The sequence below is a fragment of the Chlamydotis macqueenii genome, chromosome 5 (assembly GCF_036417535.1).
Source record: "Chlamydotis macqueenii isolate bChlMac1 chromosome 5, bChlMac1.mat, whole genome shotgun sequence".
NCBI lineage: Eukaryota > Metazoa > Chordata > Aves > Otidiformes > Otididae > Chlamydotis > Chlamydotis macqueenii.
This window is the reverse complement of record NC_141560.1, coordinates 50922913-50941736: the sequence shown is the minus strand read 5'-3', so window position 1 is coordinate 50941736 and position 18824 is coordinate 50922913. Positions and strand designations below refer to the sequence as shown.

At 46.7% G+C, this 18824-nt stretch overlaps 2 protein-coding genes across 4 annotated transcripts in view; both read left to right on the top strand.

The window, feature by feature from the left end:
* CD81 (CD81 molecule) overlaps positions 1-5668 on the top strand; it is a 35224-nt gene extending 29556 nt beyond the window's left edge. The window contains exons 5-8 of the mRNA XM_086748745.1: positions 24-131; positions 955-1041; positions 1385-1477; positions 2177-5668. Coding sequence (XP_086604871.1) covers positions 24-131; positions 955-1041; positions 1385-1477; positions 2177-2239 — 351 coding nt within the window. The 3' untranslated portion in view covers positions 2240-5668. The remainder of the gene's footprint in view (positions 1-23; positions 132-954; positions 1042-1384; positions 1478-2176) is intronic.
* A 6872-nt stretch (positions 5669-12540) lies between these two features.
* On the top strand, positions 12541-17433 carry TSSC4 (tumor suppressing subtransferable candidate 4). Of its 3 annotated transcripts, none has more exons than XM_086749865.1 (4): positions 12541-12602; positions 13174-13293; positions 14165-14237; positions 15302-15392. In XM_086749865.1, exons 2-4 carry the CDS (start codon positions 13208-13210, stop codon positions 15377-15379), a joined length of 237 nt encoding a protein of 78 aa, XP_086605991.1. In that variant the 5' UTR covers positions 12541-12602; positions 13174-13207; the 3' UTR covers positions 15380-15392. The 3 variants fall into 3 exon arrangements, with proteins under 3 accessions (XP_086605991.1, XP_086605990.1, XP_010119291.2); XM_086749864.1 differs by lacking the exon at positions 12541-12602 and adding an exon at positions 12817-12923 and having other exon boundaries at positions 15302-17433; XM_010120989.2 differs by lacking the exons at positions 12541-12602; positions 14165-14237 and adding an exon at positions 12817-12923 and having other exon boundaries at positions 15302-17433.
* Positions 17434-18824: the final 1391 nt, after the last annotated feature.

Sequence of the window (18824 nt, the reverse complement as noted above, 5' to 3'; positions counted from 1 at the left end):
GTTTTTCCCCCTGTATTTCCTAGATAGCCAAAGATGTGAAGCAGTTCTATGACCAAGCGTTTCAACAAGCGCTCACGGCAGAATCGGAGGCCAACAACGGGAAAGCTGTAGTGAAGACCTTTCATGAAACGGTAAGACATCAGCGGTCTTGCTGCATGCTCTGCTTAGGCTATGTGCAGTCAGCCAAAGCAACTGGTGATGGACTGGATCCTGCGTGCTGCGAATTACACCCCAGTTAACTTCAGCATACAGTTTGTCAGTGGGTAAGTGGTGAGAAGCGTCTGTTGCTGCACATAGACTGATCCTTCCCACCAAGGCAGAGGCACTGAATTGAAATACAAGTCCTCGGGCAGGGAATGAACACAATGCTGGATTTTTTTTTTGATGCTTAGGAGAAAACTGGATCAAATGTGTTCTCAGCACTGGGATTTTGCTGCCTGCTTTCCGAGCTCTATGTCAAAATCTCCTCTCTATAAGAATTTCTTGCAGCCAGAGGAAATGAGAATGTGGGAGGAAGGAGAATTAAAAACGGGGCTCAGGAAAATGAATGGGAAAAGCAGGGAAGTCTGGCCCCAGCTCTAATTAAGTTGCTTTCCATTTACCTCCGTGCCCCTGATTAAGTAAAATTCAAAAGAAGAAAAATGTTGCTCTGAGGAACTAATCCCAATACTTCCTCTGCTCAGCAGGAAACAGAATCTCTGGAGAGAGCTGGGTTCATTCTCCTCCAGGACGCCGATGCCAGACCTGTCTGGGATTATTGTAGGAAGCAGCTGTATTGCATGGAAAGAAAAAAAAATTGAATTTGGAGCTATTCCTCCTCCCTTGTTTCCCCCTCCAAGATGCCTTCTTGGGTGGCTTGAAGGATTTTTAATGGTGGGGAGAGCATTGCACGAGTGTTTGCTGTACTCTAACACTGGTTTTTTGTTGGTTTTTTTTTTTCTCCTCTCTGCATAGCTGGACTGCTGTGGTCCTGATAATGGAATAGCAGCTATCACTCCCCTGTGGAGAGCGGACCTTTGCCCAAAGAAGGAACTCTTTGAGGTAAGCTGTATTGAGGTGGGCATGATTGCTTTTCGCTCAGCATGGCTCCTGTGAGGAAACTCAGCTGCCAGGGAAATTTGGGGATTTATTGGGAATGAGAGATTTTGTTTATTTGGGGATGTTGTTGAGGGAATGTCGGAGGTTCCCGTTGGTGCTTCCTTTGCTGTTGCTGCTTGAGGGGGCTGGCAGGCATAGAGGGAACTGGGAACAGTCAGTCCTTCCTGGTGGGAAGTCCTCGAGCCAGGAGCCAGGAACACGAGCAGGAAAGCAGGTCTGCCTTTCTGGGTGCTGGGGCGGGTGAGGGGAAAGCAGGCTCTCTGACCAGAGTACTTTTCCGCTTCAGTTCCACACGAACTGCCACAGAAAAATTGACGAGCTGTTCTCCGGGAAGCTGTACCTGATCGGTATCGCTGCCATCGTGGTTGCTGTGATCATGGTAAGCGTGCCTGTGTGGTGCCCTGCTGTTTTGGGATGGGAAAAAGCCACCTTGGTGTACCCTGGTCCTGTTCCAGCTGGGATGGATCCGTCCCTCTCCTCCAATGCCCCTGGGGCTCAGCATGCAGTGCCAGCCCTCTGCACCCCAGTTGCTGTGGGATGTGGCAAGACTGAGGGCTTTGTCATCCCCTAAGGGGGTCAGGATGTTAGGGTAGGCACTCAGCGAGTGCGTTGGAGTAGGAGCACCTGTAAACCCATCCAACCATAAAGCCTTCTCGCTGCCTCCAAAACTGCTCGTTTCTCAGGCCACCGTGTTTTCTCGCTGGGGCCTGCAGTGGGAAGGGATTTGCTTTCTTTGCCGCGGTGGGTTTGCTTCCCAGTGAGCGGTGAGCGGCATGGGCTGGTAACCCAGCGCCTGCGCAAAAGCTGGGCTGTAATGGCACAGGGATCTCGAAGCGTTTGCTGTGCAGCTGGCAGCTGGGAGGCTTCCAATGTACCGCCAGTGCTGCCAGTGAGAGGGGAGAACATCATCTTATCTTGAATTAGCTAACTCCTAATAAAAACAACAGCGAAGAAGCAGCATCTCTGCCCTTATCTCTGGCTTGACAATGTTTACACAAAGTGGGGGACCTCAGGACATGGGGGAGTTCATGCATCATAGGGGTTGGTGCCTCACTGGTGGCCTTGTGTCTCCCAACAGATCTTCGAAATGATCCTGAGCATGGTGCTGTGCTGTGGCATAAGGAACAGCTCTGTCTACTGAGCAGTGAGAGCTGGGGAGGGGAAGGGGGGAGCAGGGCGGACGGTGCTAGAGGGGACCCCAAGTGCCACCAAGTGACCAGGAGACATTTCAACAAAAGACAAAGAAAACTATGTATATAAATACTTCCAATATTACCATACAGTACTTATCATTTTTATTTTGAAGTACTTTTTTTTTTTTAATAAATAAAACTTTCCTGTATCCTTGTGGCTGAGTTAGTTACACATCAGTTTTGTGTGATGGGGAAAGCTGCTGTAGCAAATCGAGTCCTTCCTCTCCCTTCCCCACGCCCCGTAAGTCAGAAATAATGTTGGTGGAAGATGTACAGAGGAGAAGGCTGCAGCCTGTTATCAGAAAACTTTGCCTTGGTTTTTACTCTCTTTTTCAACACTGACTTTTTTTTAATATATGTATTTGGATGCTGAAGCAGGATTTAGCATTTTTGTTCATTTGTACTCATCTTTTTTCCTACCATCACCCCAACTCCCTGGCATTTCCAAGCTGTCCATAGGGAAGCCTTGCTGCCTGAAGTCTGGGAGGGAGGAGAGGAAACAGCCCCAGTTGCCTGGGAGCGATGTGTCCCCAGCGGAAATGCTGGCGCGTTGTTCCTTTCCGACCTGTTTGCATTGCTAGGTCAATCCTTAACAGAAGTCACACTTAATTTTTTTTTTAATTTCTGAAGTGTGGGGATGTTTTTGGCTTTTTGGTTTTGTGGGTTTTGTGGGTTTTTTTGGGTTTTTTTGGTTTTTTTTTTTTTTCTTGGGGCTATAACTTTATAAATTGTCTAATTTCCATTGATCTGTTACATTAAAGGGTCAGTGGCTGGGGGTGAATTTTAGTCCCAGTTTTTCAAATATAGCAAACTGAAAAGTAAGTAACTTTTTTAACCTCCATCAATGTTTATTTATAGACATATGGTTTTGAGTGAGTCTAGTTCTGTACTTGTTTCCACTGTTAAGCTAAAGCTTGCATACCAATTATATTAGAAAAAAAAAAAAGAAAACTTAATAAAAAAAAGTTCTTAACCTTAGAAATCCTGCATTTATATACTGCAGGATGATGCTTGGGGGTTCCTAGCCATAGGCATATATATTTAAAATTTCATCTTTGCATCATTCTCTTTTCAATGAAATTTTCCTTACTTATAGCGTATTGTGACACACTGTAATATTGCTGGGAATTTGCCATAACTTGATTTTGGGAAAAAAAAAAAAAGTTAATTTTTAAGACCTTCCACTTCCAGTTACATCAACAGCAGGAGATCAGCTTATCAAAGCAAGGGAATTCAGGATTTTAGATCGCACCCGTTGAAACACTTTCTTGTGACCTGGTAAGCTTTGATTGCCAATTCGATGTATGTGGCTTCTGTTGTATGCCACGTTACCGTGTAGATAGAAGGGGAGAGTAACCCAAGAGCTATGTAATAAAATCAGAGTGTCTCTAAAAAGATGATCTATATGTATAGTTCTATAGATATATATTTTTAAGCAAAGCCTTTTCCTTAGCCGTACAGGCACTTGAGCTGGAAGTGATCTCAGCTCTTTGCCACCTTGAAGCAGGTAAGGGGAAGAGTTGAAACTAGTGATCACCTTCCCCACTTCAGGAATATTTCTGTTTCTTAAAGTATTTCACTCTCCCCCTTCATTGCAATTAAGAGCTTTGGATTGGATAGGGAGGGAGACCCGTGATAATTTTAAATGAGTACCTTGTCTACCGCACGTGGCTGCCGTGGCCTTTGCCACTACAGGACAGGAAATTCCTGCACTGGGGCAAACTGATCCATTCAGAGGCTTTTCCCCCCATCCACTCTTCCCTTTCCTCTTCCTGCCTTTTAGTATATAGGGCCTTTAAAAAGTATATAGGTAAATATATATATATATATATCTCAAGTTGTGCTGGGTAAGAGGAGGAAGTGCTTCAACAGAACTTCAGTTTGAGGGGTTGGACAAGAAAAGATTCAGCCTTAGAAATAGCCTTAAAGCAACACTGCCCTGAATGTCCACATTGTGCACATGCAGAATGAGATGAGGTTTTCCAGTAGGTAACCCCTTCCCCTGCTCCCCAGCGTAGCTCCTTCAGGTCATCTACTCTGTTTTGTGGTGATATGTATATGCATCAACCAAGCACGTGTGTTTACATATATGTGCGCTGGGATTGTTAGCATACAGAATGGATGTGTAACTTGCCGCCTTTTTTGTTGACTGTTGATAAATGTGTATAAATATGCCATTAAGCATTTCAATTCTGTTTTCTTTCCTTATACTGTATTTTTGATATTGTTCAGTATTCAGTTGATGCTGTGCACGTAGCTGGAGCTCTGTTTGAAGACGGGTCTCAATGCAGGTCAGGTGCGTCCTTGGACGTTGTAGCTTTAGGAGTCTGCGTTGTCCCAGGAAGGAGCAATTGGAAGAAAGTGGCAGCCAGAGAGGGAGTCTGACAGCTGTGGGAGGAAGAAGAGGAGGATGTTTGCTCAGACTATGTCCTGCCCAGGGTGCAGTTTGCTCTCTGGCTCATTTTAGAGGTGGCTTGTCACTGTGGGTAGCTCCAGCAGCAGCTCTGTGGACCACCTCCTGTCCCTGCGGCCATGGCAGGGAAGGTGCTGCAGGATGGTAGTAGCCAGGGGCTTGGGTGGGCCATGGGAGGGGGCAAAAGTTTTGCACAGAGAGGGTAATGATTTCTTTAGAGTTACTAGCTAAGAGTCCCCATGTTCAATGGCATGGTCACCAGCCACACCAGGAGGGGTCAGCCCTGGGAGAAGAGGGACAGAGAGGAACCATCATGCTTAAGAATGATGAAGTAGCTGAGAAGCCCTCATGGAAAAAAACACCCACTTAGGTCTCCTCTAGTGAAGCTGGACCGGAGTTAAACTAGAGGGGGAGCTGTGAAGGGCAGAGGGGACTTGCCCTGTTGGAAGTACTCCAGATCCAAAAGTGACGGGGCTCTTCTGCCAGCTGGTCAGTCCCTAGGCTGTCTGAGGTGAAGGGGGAAAAAACACTAGGTAGGACCCCTGCCCTGCCTCAGACCCTCTCCTGCATACCTGTGGATTTGTGTGTGCAACATGGGGCCTCATTCTGCTCCCGTCCGCACCTCCAAAAAACAAACTAAGGATGAAATTGTGGGCTGTAAATACAAACCCCCTCCCTCTCCAAGGAAGCTTCCTCCTGGAGCTAGTGACAGCTGAGAAAATGGCTGTGAGCTGAGGCGGGGAGGAGGAGAGAAGCTGGTGGGGAAGAGGAGAGTCAACTGTCCAGGTCTAAGTTCAAAGACCACATCGAAAGGTCAAACAGAGCCGCTGACAGCTTAACTGAATGCTTGGGATTTTTTCATACTGTGGAGCATGCCACAAATCAGTGTGTTTAACTTCTGCCTTTTTTTCAAAAAAAAAGAAATGAAACAAAAATCAATTTAATAAACATTTCTCATAGTGTGCATAGTGTGATGAACCGCTGCAGTTTTACAGCCAGTTAACCTTAACACCAGGATGCTTTGTGAACCAGGCTTCAACAGCACGGGGTTTTCCAGCCCGTGGGAGGGGGGCCTGCAGGCAGGCTGGGGATGCATCCAGAATGGTGCTGAGGGAAGGCAAAAAGGTTGCTTGCCAGCAGAGGCGGATGCTGCAGTTATGTCCCCCCTCAAGGAGGGCATAGCTTTTGGGGAGCTACTGTGGATTGCAAAATAGGGTAACTGTGCTGAAATTCAGGGGGCTGCGGTGGCAGTACTGTGCATGCTCAAGGGGCTTCTCCCAGAGTGACCGAAAATGGCCCAAAATGCCCTGTGCCACTATCTAGCCGGGGGCTGGTCTGGTTTTTGCAGATGGTCTCGTAATGCCACCATTGCTGCCACCGCTTGCCCCTCTGTACCATCAGGGGAGAGCCCTGCTGGCAGCGAGGGGGGAGGCCAAGCGCTGTGATCCTGCAACTGCCTGCCTTTCAGTGCCCTGTCTTGGACTTTTCGCTGTGTTCGAAGCAGGAATGTCCCGCAGAGGCTGCCAGCCATCGCCTGCGCTGGTACGGAAAGGGAGGCAATGCCGGGTGAGGGAGAGCGATGTTCATCTGCTGCAAAGAAAGGCCAGCCCTGCTCCCGGCGGCTGTGCCCGTGCTACGAGATCATGCCCATCTGTTGTTCTTTCACTGTTTACCTGAATGTTAATGGAGTCAGACATAATGACTTCTGGAAAGAAAAAAAAAAAGTTATATTTAAAAACAATAAAAAAAGAAACAAAACAAAACCCGTTGTTAGTGGATTTTTAATGATGTGTTGTCAGATCTTGTTTCTTTCCATCGCGTACAGATTTCTGCCACGTCTTCCAAGGGAACAGGCTTGTCTCGTTCTTGTGTTCAAGCAAAATTTGGACTGCAGGGAATGGAGTCCTTAGCTGACCCTCTAGGTGGTTTCCCATGAATGTGATGCTCTTTGCTTCATGCCTTAAAACATTTTTATTGTGGTGCTGTGTTGTTGCTCCAGATGGGGATAAAATTATTCCTGCCTCTGGAGCTAGGATTAAGCTGATGTGAGTCACTGTCAGACTCAGGCTAGTGTTCAACAGGGGGAGAAACGATAGTGGAAACAAGCTGGCAAAGCACAGCGCATATTTGGCATCCAGGGCGCGTGTCTTGGGACCTCAGCCTGGAAGCATAGCTGGGATCTTAAACCTTCCCTGGCTAAATGCAATCCCCTCTGTTTGCACCTCAGGTCTGAGCATTAACACTGATGTGCTTGAAACAGATGAGTGGTACGTGCTGCTTGAGCCAAAATGCTGGGAGAGGACCGGGCAAACCAGGCCCCTTTAGGGTGCTGTTAAGTGAAGACACGGGTTATTCTTGGAAAACAGCAGTTCTGCTGCGTGTGAGCATGTGAGGCTCACACAGATAAACCACTGTGAGAGGAAGGGGTGGGTGGAACGCTTGCAGCCCGCTTGTTCTCATATTGTACTGACAACCCTGGCTTACGCCTCTCTTAAAGATTTTCCTCCAGAGGCCTTGAAGGACTTGGAAAGTCACTGGAGACCTTACTGTGGGCTTCCGATTCCTAGGAATATTGACTGTGGAATTTTTTTTTTTGTGAAACAAGAATTTTCACAAAATGAAAATACAAGTGTGAATTTTTCTAAGCTAGATCAAATTGGGATTTTTTTCCAGTAGAATTCTTTTCCTCCCCCCTCCCAAACTGTTTTAAAAAAAAATTCTCTAGATTGTTTCTAGCGAAACATTTTGGAGGTATTTTTTACTTTGGAAAGCTCTATTTCGCAAGCCTCTTCTGGGCTGTTTGTGTTGTTAGTAGTGATGTGCCTAACTGTTTCCTACCAAGACAGCTGGGACTAACAAGTATAAATGGCTTATGTCCATTCCCTGTTAAGAGGTTGTCTAAACTCTAATCAAGATTTGCAATATTCCCACGAAGTGGCGGGGGAGGGGGGAGGAAACCAGCCAGCTCTCCCATGTGAGAGCTCTTCATGGTGGAGGTTTCTGTAGAGGAAAGCACCCTCCCTCTGCCTGCCAGCTCCATTTGCCAGGCTCGGTGATGAGGGATGTGTAAGATAGGGGCTGTGCTGACATTCCTGCTCAGAACTGCCATTTCCTTTGCTGGGCACGGCAGCATGGCCCTTCCAGTTAGAGGAGAGGAGGGAGTTTCAGCTCCAGGGCAAGCTGCTGACAACAGAGGAGACTGTTCTGAAGAAAAACCACGTGAATATTTCAACAACCTCATTTACTGGCAGGGCCGCAGTAGGGCTGGGAAGCTGTGGCTGTGCTGGAGAGGAGGCGAGAGTGGAAACAGAGCCTTCAGTGAAGAAACATGTGCCATCAGTGCGTGCCCAAGGTGGAGAGGCAAACAATTAACTACCTGACCAGCTCCTGATGCAGTGATAAAGACACAGGCTAGAAACCCCAAATCCCACTGGTACTAGGCTGTGCAGCAGAACTAGAAGCACGGTGTTAATCTGAGTATTTTTGTCTGACCACTCCTCTCAGCTGCATGCTGCGGAGCGTCAGATTACCTTGCGCAGGGCATAACGGAAGCAGGAGGGTGCAGAAGCAAGGACGCGCTGTTCCCACGCAAGCGCTTCAGCCAACCTCTGGCAGCTTGTCTGATGCAGGCGGCCTGATGCTTTCACTTCAGAGCCCAGGGACCTGCAAACAGGAAACACCTCCCAGCCATCAAAACTGCTGCATAACTGAAACCCGCGTTGTTTTCACCCTTGCAGATGCATTAGAGGGTACATAAACTTTGCAGCCGGGCATGCCAGTGGGGACTGCCTGGCGTTTCTCCACTGGGTTTAGCTGGCCCAGCTCAAGTGCCAGTGGTCACACGTAACATTTCTAATTAGAGTTTAATCACACCCTTTTTTTTTTTTCTTCTTTTTTTTTTTTAAACTCATGTTTCTTGGCCCTGCTTTACTAGGGCATTCCCTCATGTTAGAACACAGCTTGTACCGTGTTGGTGTTAGGCCAGGCAAGACAGCGCACACACAACACCCTTGCCTGCCAGCTGCGAGTAAACTAGTAAGATTTCCTCTGGCAAGGGTTACTGGTGTTAAATGCAAAGCCCTGTGTTGGCCACAAAGTTGTGTTGGTTAATGAAGCTCCTACAGGTCATGTTCTAACAAGAGGTTTGGAGAGTTTGGGGGTTTTTGGTTTCTTCCTAATGTTAACTTCAAGGTCCTCAGCTGGTTCCAACGACCTCTTACAGCCCTTGGCTACTGCTGCTAGTGTGAGGCGTGCTGGGGCCAATGATAGGAAAGGAAAAAAAATAATTAGGAAAAGGGTTCTTTTAGTACAAAGATTCCGTAGCTAAATAGAAGTGAACAGAGACCCCCAACTGTTTTTGTTTCTTTTTAAAATTTCAAATAATTGCAGAAATCATTAATTTTGCTCTGAAGTGACTTCAGGTCCCTCCCACACATACAGTGTCCCTAACAGAAAAGGGGCTGCGGGTTCTCCCTGCAGGTGCTCTCCTGGCCGGCAATAACATCATTATTGTGAGGAATCAAGCTAATAAGGACCTTCTTAGCCCGCCTGCATTAAAACTCACTCCACAGGAACTAATTTTATGTAGTTACCTTAGGGAGGAAAAGCACCAACATGAGTAAACAGCACCGAAATAAATCAAACCTGCTAGCAGGTGAGCCAGGACCAAATGACAGGGCAAAGTAAAACAGGCAAGTGAAGCTTGGTGTAGAAGAGAGGCAGTGTCAAGGACTGAATCTTGGAAGCTCATCCCACAGGGATTTCAAGGTCATTTCAAGGCCATTCTGGCAAATGGGAGAGGGCAACCCAAATTATTTCCTTCAGCCTGTACCCATTCTGACTTGGCGTGACTGCCTTCTCCCAGCAGAGAAGGATGTAGTGGTCACTACTGTGTTTTGCTTTTTGCCTGCAGGAAAATACTCCTTTCCCTCCCTGCCTCCTCTCAGGAGCTCCAGCATCAGCTGTGTCTGGCCACAACAGACTAACTTCCATACTCCTTCTGGACACAGGAAATGGTGAAAATGCATCCCATCGCTCTGTCTGGCTTGCAGGATCTGGGCAGCTGCTAGGGAATTGCCTGCTGCTTTCCTATAGCCGGAGGAGAGAGGCCAGCGGTCCCTGCCAGGCGCCTACCCCAGGCTCTGAGCGCAGAGGCAGCAGGAGCCTGCCAGTGAGCAGCGGAAACAGTTACCGGATGGGGGCCAAACAACAGATTTATTTGCAAGAAAAGAGCACCAGGCACCCAGTAACCGGGCTGAGACTGGTATGCATTCGCACACATCACCCCCATGCGCAGGGACGCACTGGTTTCCTGCAGACACATGGAGCCATCTCTGCGAAGGAGCTGGCTTCTTGGAGCCCGTGCACCGGACGCAGCCCACTCACATGGATGATGTCCCATGCTGCAGCTCAAATCCACCTCACCAGTTCCTCACTGCACCCCCGCCCCCTTCAAGCCACCTTAGATCATGCCGGCAAGGGGAAAACGCTTTACCATCTGTTTGTCTTCAGAGTCTGACTCATTATTTTTATTTCAGCTGTCGCCAAGCAATAGCGAAAATCCCAACACACAAGCATAATCACCGCTGCAAACTGTTGTGTCCTCAGCCACCAGAGAAAAAGCAGCTCATCCCCAGTTCTCCACAGTGTGTGACACTAAATCTTCTGCAAAAAGACAGGAAGGAGAAAAAGGGTATGGCCAGCTTCTGAAGCTGATCTTGGTCATCAACATACTCTGCATCCAGGCAAAAAATGAGAACTTGCAGCCTCTGGAAATGGAGGAATGGGACTTGTCTCTGAAGGCACCCACATCCACAGGTGATGGAAATCGTGGAGGTGGCGTAGCCCTCTTCTGCCCCTCTGAGCCCCTAATGTAGCACTGAAACCAGAGGTCAAAACAGAAGCGCACCACCATTTCCACCAGTCTGTGGTGTACTCCACTTCTCTTCAGCCTTACAGAACAGGGGCATGCCACTGCTTATTCCTCATGTTCTTGCCTGCTCGCCAGTACCCTCAGAGGCCCACTCCTGGTGTGTCCCCTGCACCCTAGGCAGTGTCACACAGCACTGGTAGCCTTCACCCGTGCCTTACTCTTGCCTCCCTTCGCTCACTGCCCTCCTCCCATCCGTTCCTGCTTGCCTACCAGAGGACTCATTTTCCTCTCTTCCTCCCATGAGCCACGAACCCATTGGAATGCCAGTGACCGTACTACCATATGTGTATACGTTAAAAAAACAGGATCACCAAACAGGGAAACACTTCTAGAGCTGTTGTTTTAAAACTACAGCACGACTCCAGCCAGACAGAAGATACTTTGCACTAACCTCGTCATTGCTGCCAAATGTATTCCAAACGCAGCCCTTGTCTCATAAATTACCGTAGTTAGCAACACTCCAGCAGGCAAAAGTATATATTTAAAAGGTGACAATGCCAAAGGAGTGACTGCAGTTTATACTACGGGTGACTCACAGTGAGGCCCCGCTGCAAAGGATCCAGTGAAGTTTCCTCAGCCACGGGTGCGGCCTCACCTCTAACGCACCCATCGACAAAGCAACTCATGATGCGGCAGGGCTGCGACGCCGTGGGGGGAAAAATTAAAGTGCCACTAATATCAGACAAAGTGGGGTTATATGGTAATTTCTTCTTTTGTTGCAAAACGATAGCGTAGATTTATACTCCAGGCCTATAGAAAATCCCTCAGAGCAGGGTGACCTGAAGAGGTAGAGACCTTCAGAGGCTCCAGCCCTGTGCCGGCATTAATTTAATTTACCGATGAAGCCCCAGCACCAGGCAACGCAGTAACTGGGAGCCGGAGCCAGGGCAAGGGTGGAGACGAGCCCTGCAAACTGCTGGGCCCTACGCCGGCACAGCAAACCTTGCATTTTTTTCTTTTTTTCCTTAACGTAAACAAGCTAAATATCAGAGCCACTTGGGAAATACATTTCCACTGAAAATTCAGAATTTTTGCTGAAAGAAGGGGAAAAAAATAATCAGGCCTCTTTGGCCAACACCAATAAAACATTTTCAGACAGAATTCCACTTCTCGACGCACACACAAAAAATGTTCTGGGATAGAAAATGGAAACTCTTTTTTTTTTTTTTTTTTCTTTTGGATGGATAGTGGTTTTATTCCCCAAGTGACTTGGGGTTTTCTGGTTAGAAAATAAATACATATAAATCTAAAAAAAAAAACCAAACAAAACAAAAACCCAAACAAAATTTAAAAAACCAGACACTTCCTCTGAAGTTTTCACTGTGGCCAAACCCTGCTTTTAAGACGAGAAAAAAAGCTCTCCCTGACACGTTTTTTTCCAGACTGTGTGGAGGAAGGCGGAGGCGGCGCCGTGCCGGCCTCGCCGTCCACCTCCCGACGCCGGGCAGCCCGAGGGGCGAACGTCGTGCCCCAGCCGCCCCCCGCCGCCAGCACCGCTGCCTCCCCGGTGTGCGCAGCTGGACCCCAAACCCGCTCATCTGCAGGCTGCAACACCAGCACCTCCCTAGGCTGCAAAATGGTGGGCAAGCGGCGGGCGCGGTGCATCCTGGGAGCTGTAGTCCTCTCCACAAGTCGCAACGGAGGAGAGAGCCCGGCCCCGTTTCGCGGCGAAACCGTGATATTTCCCCCGCGTCCCGGCTCTCAAAATGTCCCCCGCCGGGGGAAAGGCGGGCGACTACAACTCCCGGGGCTCAAAGGAGAGAGGTGGTGCGAGAAGCAGGGGGCCCCGCCGGTTTCCCGCCCCTTCCGTGCTGCTTTGCCTGCTGGGAGTTGTAGTCTCGCCGCCGCTCGCTGCCGCTCCGGTGCGGCTGGTAGGGACTCAGTGTCCCAGTGTGCCCCGCGCGGCGGCTGTCGGCGGCGGGGAAAGGCGGGCGGTGAGGTGGCGTACGGCCCGTGCTGTGTCGGGGTACGGGACGTTTTCCTCCCCTTTCCCCGCCGGTTCGCGCTGTGTGCCCGGAGGTGGCGGTGTGCCAGCGGCCGCCCTGCGCCGCGCTGAGCGGGAGCGGGGAGCGGCAGCGGGAGGCGGCTTCCGGGCGCTCTCCGGCGCTCCTGCGTCGTGAGAAGGGTGTGGGGCTGGAGGAGGGGGTCAGCCCCAGGGGGTGCAGGGGCCTGTGAGGCGGGTAGAGGGGTTATATCCAGTAGGATCCCGGTCTGGGGAAGGGAGCTGGGCCCTGGGCAGGCAGGGAGGCGGGACGGCTGAGGCCGTGGCCTGCACCCGTGATGTTAGGTAAGGCCGTGGGCTCTGTCGTGTCCCCCTCCCCGGGGTGGGGTGCCCGCTGGAGCTGTGAGCCAGGGCTCGGGGCTGCTGCCCTCTTCCTTGGCCTAGCAGCCTCTGTGGGCACCGTCCCGAAGGACTGCCCTGGGGTTGGCCAGGGGTTGCAGGCAGGCTTGGCTGCAGTGCTGTCTCTTGTGATGAGAGCAGACTCTTGGCCGTGGCTTGGAGTGACTGATGTCTCTGTTTTTCTCACACACCGCAGGAGGACACACAGAGCCTGTTTGAGTAAGACCAGAATGGAAGAGTCTGATGGGGACCTTCCCATCCAGAGAGACACCATCCTATCTGAGTTGTGCTGTGATCACGTCATCGTAACAAACCTGTGAGTCTGTCTGGTGTGCTGTAAGGGTCAGTATTTTGGCTACTAACACTGTTAAGGCTAAAACATCTCCTTAGGAGCAAAATTTTTCCTTTCTGTGTAGCTGCACTCAGACAGATACCCTGATTCACAGCCTGTGATGAACACTTATACCATCTTCTAAGAACAGCTGGTTTAATAGTCAGTTGTATGCTTCAGTGTCTCTTTTGGGTTGTAGTCATTGCTTTCATATGTTATAAAACTAAGCAGAAGGAAGTATGATTTTCAGATTATTATTTCCCATTTAGGGGTTACACTGAGGGCAATGTTTTCAAAAGCAGTCATAAGATCCCTTTTGTCAAAGACAGACAGACTTTACATGGAACACAGCACTCAAGTCTGGAATTCTTCAGATTTTGTCTGTTTTAATGCCTCATGAAAAGCTGTCCCTAACTGTGAATATTGTCTTTCTTTGAAAACACAACTCTGTGGTATCCATGGTGTCTTTTTTTTTTGCAGCATTTAGTACTTGCAATGCCCAACTATTATTTTTCTATTTTCTTAGCTGCGTTTAATACTGTTCATTTAGTAATGGTTTACTGCACATGTAAATTACAGTTCTATTTTTTTAAAACCTTTCCTTTGTTCTACAGAATAAGGTTGGCAATGTGAATGTAGGGACTGAGTAAATATAGCAGTGCCTGCCTTATTAGGCTGTGTGTTGTTCTTCTCCCAAAAATCCAGGAATTTCTGCAGACTTTTATATTAGCATGAGTTTGTGTCAGATTTAGAACTCGGTTCTGCAGCTTTGGATGATTCAAGGGGAAGGAATTATTTTTAAAACTCAATTTAAAACTACATTTCCAGTATCTTGATGGAAATGTTTGTTTTCTAGGGTGGAAGTGATGAGATCTTTGGTGGCTTTAACTGACCCTCAGGAGGGGAAGCTGACTCAGTCTCAAGAGAAAGTGAGTGACTAAGAGACTTTCCATGTCTGTTTACTGCATCGTTTCAGAAGAACCTATAATTAGGCAGTTGAGCTTATTGTAATAGCATACTAGACCTGTTTCTGTAGTTCACATTTTTGTGAGTTGAACTGAAGTGTGTGTTTGCCAGCTCTGTTTCTGATTGCCTGGCAAGTGGTAATGTGATCATCAGCTGCCTCAGTTCTGCAAGGTTCCCTTCAAGCAGGTGGCAGAGTGCATCAGGTATTCCAGCCACTAGTGGAGGTCAGGTTTCAAATCACGCTGTCTTTTTCCTGACTGAAGGGCCAGCTCTTGCAGACCCTTAGTTGCTCCCTCCCTTTGTTTCCATGCACAAGCATGGCATGTGCGATTAGTTTTCTTAATCCAGTGGGACTGATTTCTTGAGCTGGCTCGTTTTTTGATTCCAGAAATCCAATAATGACACAAGAGCTTAAACCCAAGGAAGATGTGGAGCTTGTACTTAGTGTCACTTTAAAGCATTCCTGAAACTGTAGCCCTGATATTTTTGTGACTTTTCTGCCACTGACCTTGCCCTGTGATAGTCCTTTAGAATAGGCTGAACTGATGATTATTGGGACAGGAGGTGCAGGGGCTAATACAGTAAAGGATTGTAATGGCCAAAAGAAAGTTTGAGAGATTAGGATGTGTTTTTGTGGATTTGTACAGTATGATAAATGCAGGGTGTAATTTGGAGAGGTCATGGCTGTCTCTTGGAAGATGTGTAAGACAAGTTATGGGGTATTCAGATTTGCTCACAAATTTGATGCTCATCTTTTATTACTGGACCTGCTATAACTTTTAATGAAATTTGGTGTGCAGTGCTGTTTTTAATTACTTCATATTCTTGTATTGAGTCTTGTATCTTTAATTTTAATGTGCATTCATTCCGAAAATAATGTTTTTATTTCAAGGAAAATTGCTTAGGAATCCCTGAAGCACAGCTGCCTGTTATATTGCAGTAATAATTATTTTGCACAGCACAGAATGATAGTCTCAAACTCGGTTCTCATTTCACACCTGAATTTTTATGCTCTTTTGTATTCCAGGTACTGAACTCACTGGGCATTCGGAAAACTGTATTTGCAGCTGTTCCTGGGCCTACGTCAAAGACCACAGTGGAGTGACAGCTCAAAGATGGGAGATCAGGATGGAGGTGAACCCTTTCTGGGGACAGTGGCTGGTGGTGCCACAGACTATGAAGGAGCTGTGCCCTCAGACACAGTGTCGCTCAGCGATTCTGATTCTGATGATTTGGGGTTAGCAGATGAAGCAGAAGTTGATACAATATCTCCTGAGGAGCCATCTGTAGATGATGGGGATTACAGATCAGGGGAGTCCACTAACTCTTCAAAGAGCAGTCAGAGATCTCCTGTGCAGCCGTTCCATCTGAGAGGCATGAGTTCTACATTCTCTCTCCGTAGCCAGAGCATTTTTGATTGCCTGGAAGAGGCAGCCAAGTTGTCTGTGCCCTCAATGCCTGAAGATCATGTTGCTGATGGGAGGTTTAAGCGCCCATTGCCTCCCACCACAGTTTCAGGTAGTATGGTTCCAGAAAGCCTGGGAAAGCAAGCCAAACCAGTGCAGGCTCCCAAAACCTCTCCTGCAGTGCCTGACTATGTGGCACACCCAGAGCGCTGGACCAAATACAGCCTAGATGGAGTTTCAGAGTCTAGTGACAAGACTAACAGGGCGGTGGCCATGGAATTTCTAGAGGGTTTGAAGAAAAGAGGGGAGGAACAAAGCTCAGCTACCCAGGATAGCTACACCCCATACTTCAACCAAGACCCTTCCAGCTGTGGAGCTGGGAGGATTGTCTTCACCAAACCAGCAAAAAGGGGTGTTGATGGACTAGAAAAGAAAACATCAGCAGGGGAGGGTGATAAGAAACACATGAAAACAGATCTGAAAGGAAGATCTCTTAAGAAGACTGATGACTTAAGGGAGGAAGATAAGGTAGGGCTGGGGCACTTAGACAGTGGAAGTGGAAAGGCAACAGAGGAGGAGGAGTGCATGATGGCAGGGGACCTGAATACAGAAGGTAAGCTTAGTGCAGGGTTTAGTGGCGCAAGTGAAGAGTCATCCATGCAAACAGTTGGATTCCATTGCAGTAAGAAGAAGAATAGGAGAAATTTCCGATCTAAAGTAGATGATGAAGGAGAGGAGGAAGAGTCCTGAAGGATGGAGCACACTGGAGACATCCAAGGACTTGTATTTGGCTATGTTTGGGTTTTTCTCTGACTTTTTTGTTCTGATCTGGAAACCATATGATAGCCTTTTATCTAACGGTTTGCATCATAGCCACCAAGAACGTTTTATATTATTAGAAATTAAGCTACCTAAAATACATTCCAGAGTTTTTGTTTGTGAGAAGTCTATGGGCACAGGATAGTTGCACCCTAGCAGAAGAGAATAAGGTGTGCTTTGTTTGCTTGAGCAGCTCCCCAAGGCTGCTCTGGAGCTGAAGTAGCCAAAGAAAAAGATATGTTAGCTAAAAGGCTACAAGGCTTCCTGCTAACTCCCAAATTTAGAGCTGGTCCGAAATCCTGTAGAATCCTGGAGCAAAGATGATGAGCCCATTATGTAGAGATTTTTAAACAATGAAAATAAAACCTAGTCTTCCACTAGATGTGATTTTGCCTGGCCTTGTCCCAGGGAGGAAAAGCTTTTTTTTTTTTTTTTTTTTTTTTTAAAAAAAAAATACATACTTCTCTCATTGCCATTGAAAGTGAAAGCACAAGGGTGTTCAATCATGAGTTTGGAGGGCCCAGGTGGGAACTAGCAAAACCAGTATATTTTTTTTAAGGTTGGCTTAATATTTACCTTATTTAATGTTATGTGATAACAATTTTTTAAAAAAAGACAATGTTTCTTGTGGAGACGTACAACTCTGGATACACCCTGGTGAAGACACACTCAGGATGGCTTCAGCCAAGTCTCACCACGTTGATTGTAGGTCAGAATTCGCAACAGGCATAGTTGCTAAGTTGGGCAGCAGCTTTTCCTCTTACTGGCATGATGCGATGTCATGATTCTTGGCCTGCACGTTTGTATGTCCTTTCCAGGTGGCACTGCTTCCACATCGATTCTATATGTGGATTTGGTCGGAATGAGGTATTTCTACCAGAACTGGATACTTTTTTGTTCTTTGGGATTCAATAAACTTCCAACTGTATCTTGATTTCTTCATCTCTTTGAACCATGCTGATTAATGCAGCTACAGGAGTTTTAAAAAATACTCAGTTTATTTGATTTGAGAATTGGCTTGAAAATCTTCTAGAATGTTACTCTAAGCTTACCATCTTGTAACTTCTTCCTCAAGTGTTATATTTTAGATTCTAAAGGTCACATTTTTAACATTTTCAATCATTTTGCAATGTATAGAGAATCACAGGAGGAATTACCTCATACAATGAGTCACATTGTAATGAATGCCAGATATAGTAGTTTTTCACACAGAATGTTAGTGAATTTTATAAATAAGGTGGAAAGATTAAATCCTCTGAAAGGTTATATGATTTGAAACTCAAATTAGTTTAAGTCAGTTTGGACTGATATTTTTTTGCGAGTATTCTAAATGAACCAACCCCAATGTTGGTATTTATAACTATGTACTGAAAGGTTACTTCTTTAAAATTTGCGATCTTGCTAGACTGTGCTTGCTCCCACTCTAAAGGATATTGGAGGAGGTTACTTCCTCTGGGGGAGTGTCAGCATGTTGTCAGTAATTGACTGGTCTGTCCGGATCATTTGAGTCTTTGTGTTTGAACAGACCTATCATTTGGCAGCAAAAGCATCGGAGTTTGATGCACATTAATTAATGGGTCATTGCTAAATACATCAGTTGTTCCAGTGCATGTGAGTGGGACTTAACATTTCCAAATGGATAGATGTTAGTTATTTTGGTTAGTGGATGATTAATGTGCTGATCACAATTTAAATAGCAGCCATTTCAGAATGGAAGCTGCTGCCAAGAGCAAGGCATGGTGGCTGTAAGATATGCTTTATTTCCTAACAAAAAAAATGTAGCTCAGTAGAAACTTACTGGTTTTATAACTTCTGCTTGCCTAGGGTGAAGAGCAGGTAGGACAGTGCTAAAATTCCACCACTATTAATGAGGTCACTGAGGTCTGGGGCACAGCTTAATAAACTGGACAAATGGCTGTTTTATGAAGACATCATAACAAGATCAATATGTATTAATAAAAGACTCATGTCAGAAAGTTATTTTTATCAGATCTGAGATTTTTTTTTTCTTTTTTTTTCTGCCTCTGGTAAGAGAGAGGTTTTGCAAGACCTACGTTTTGGTTAGATAGTAGCAGTGTTATATGCATGAGGAAGTTAAGTTCAGCTGAAGCTTGCCAGTGGAAGAAAGACCACAACCCAATATTTCCCCCTTCTGGTGCTGCTTATATTATTCCAAATAAATTTCCCTTTAGATTACGGTATTAATATTCATTTTATTGGTGTATCTTTTCATACAAAATTCTAATAAAGCTAGCTAGCTTTTGTATGCTAAAAATGGACATGCCAGTTTAAGTAATAAAAAAACTGACAAACAGTCCAAATTCC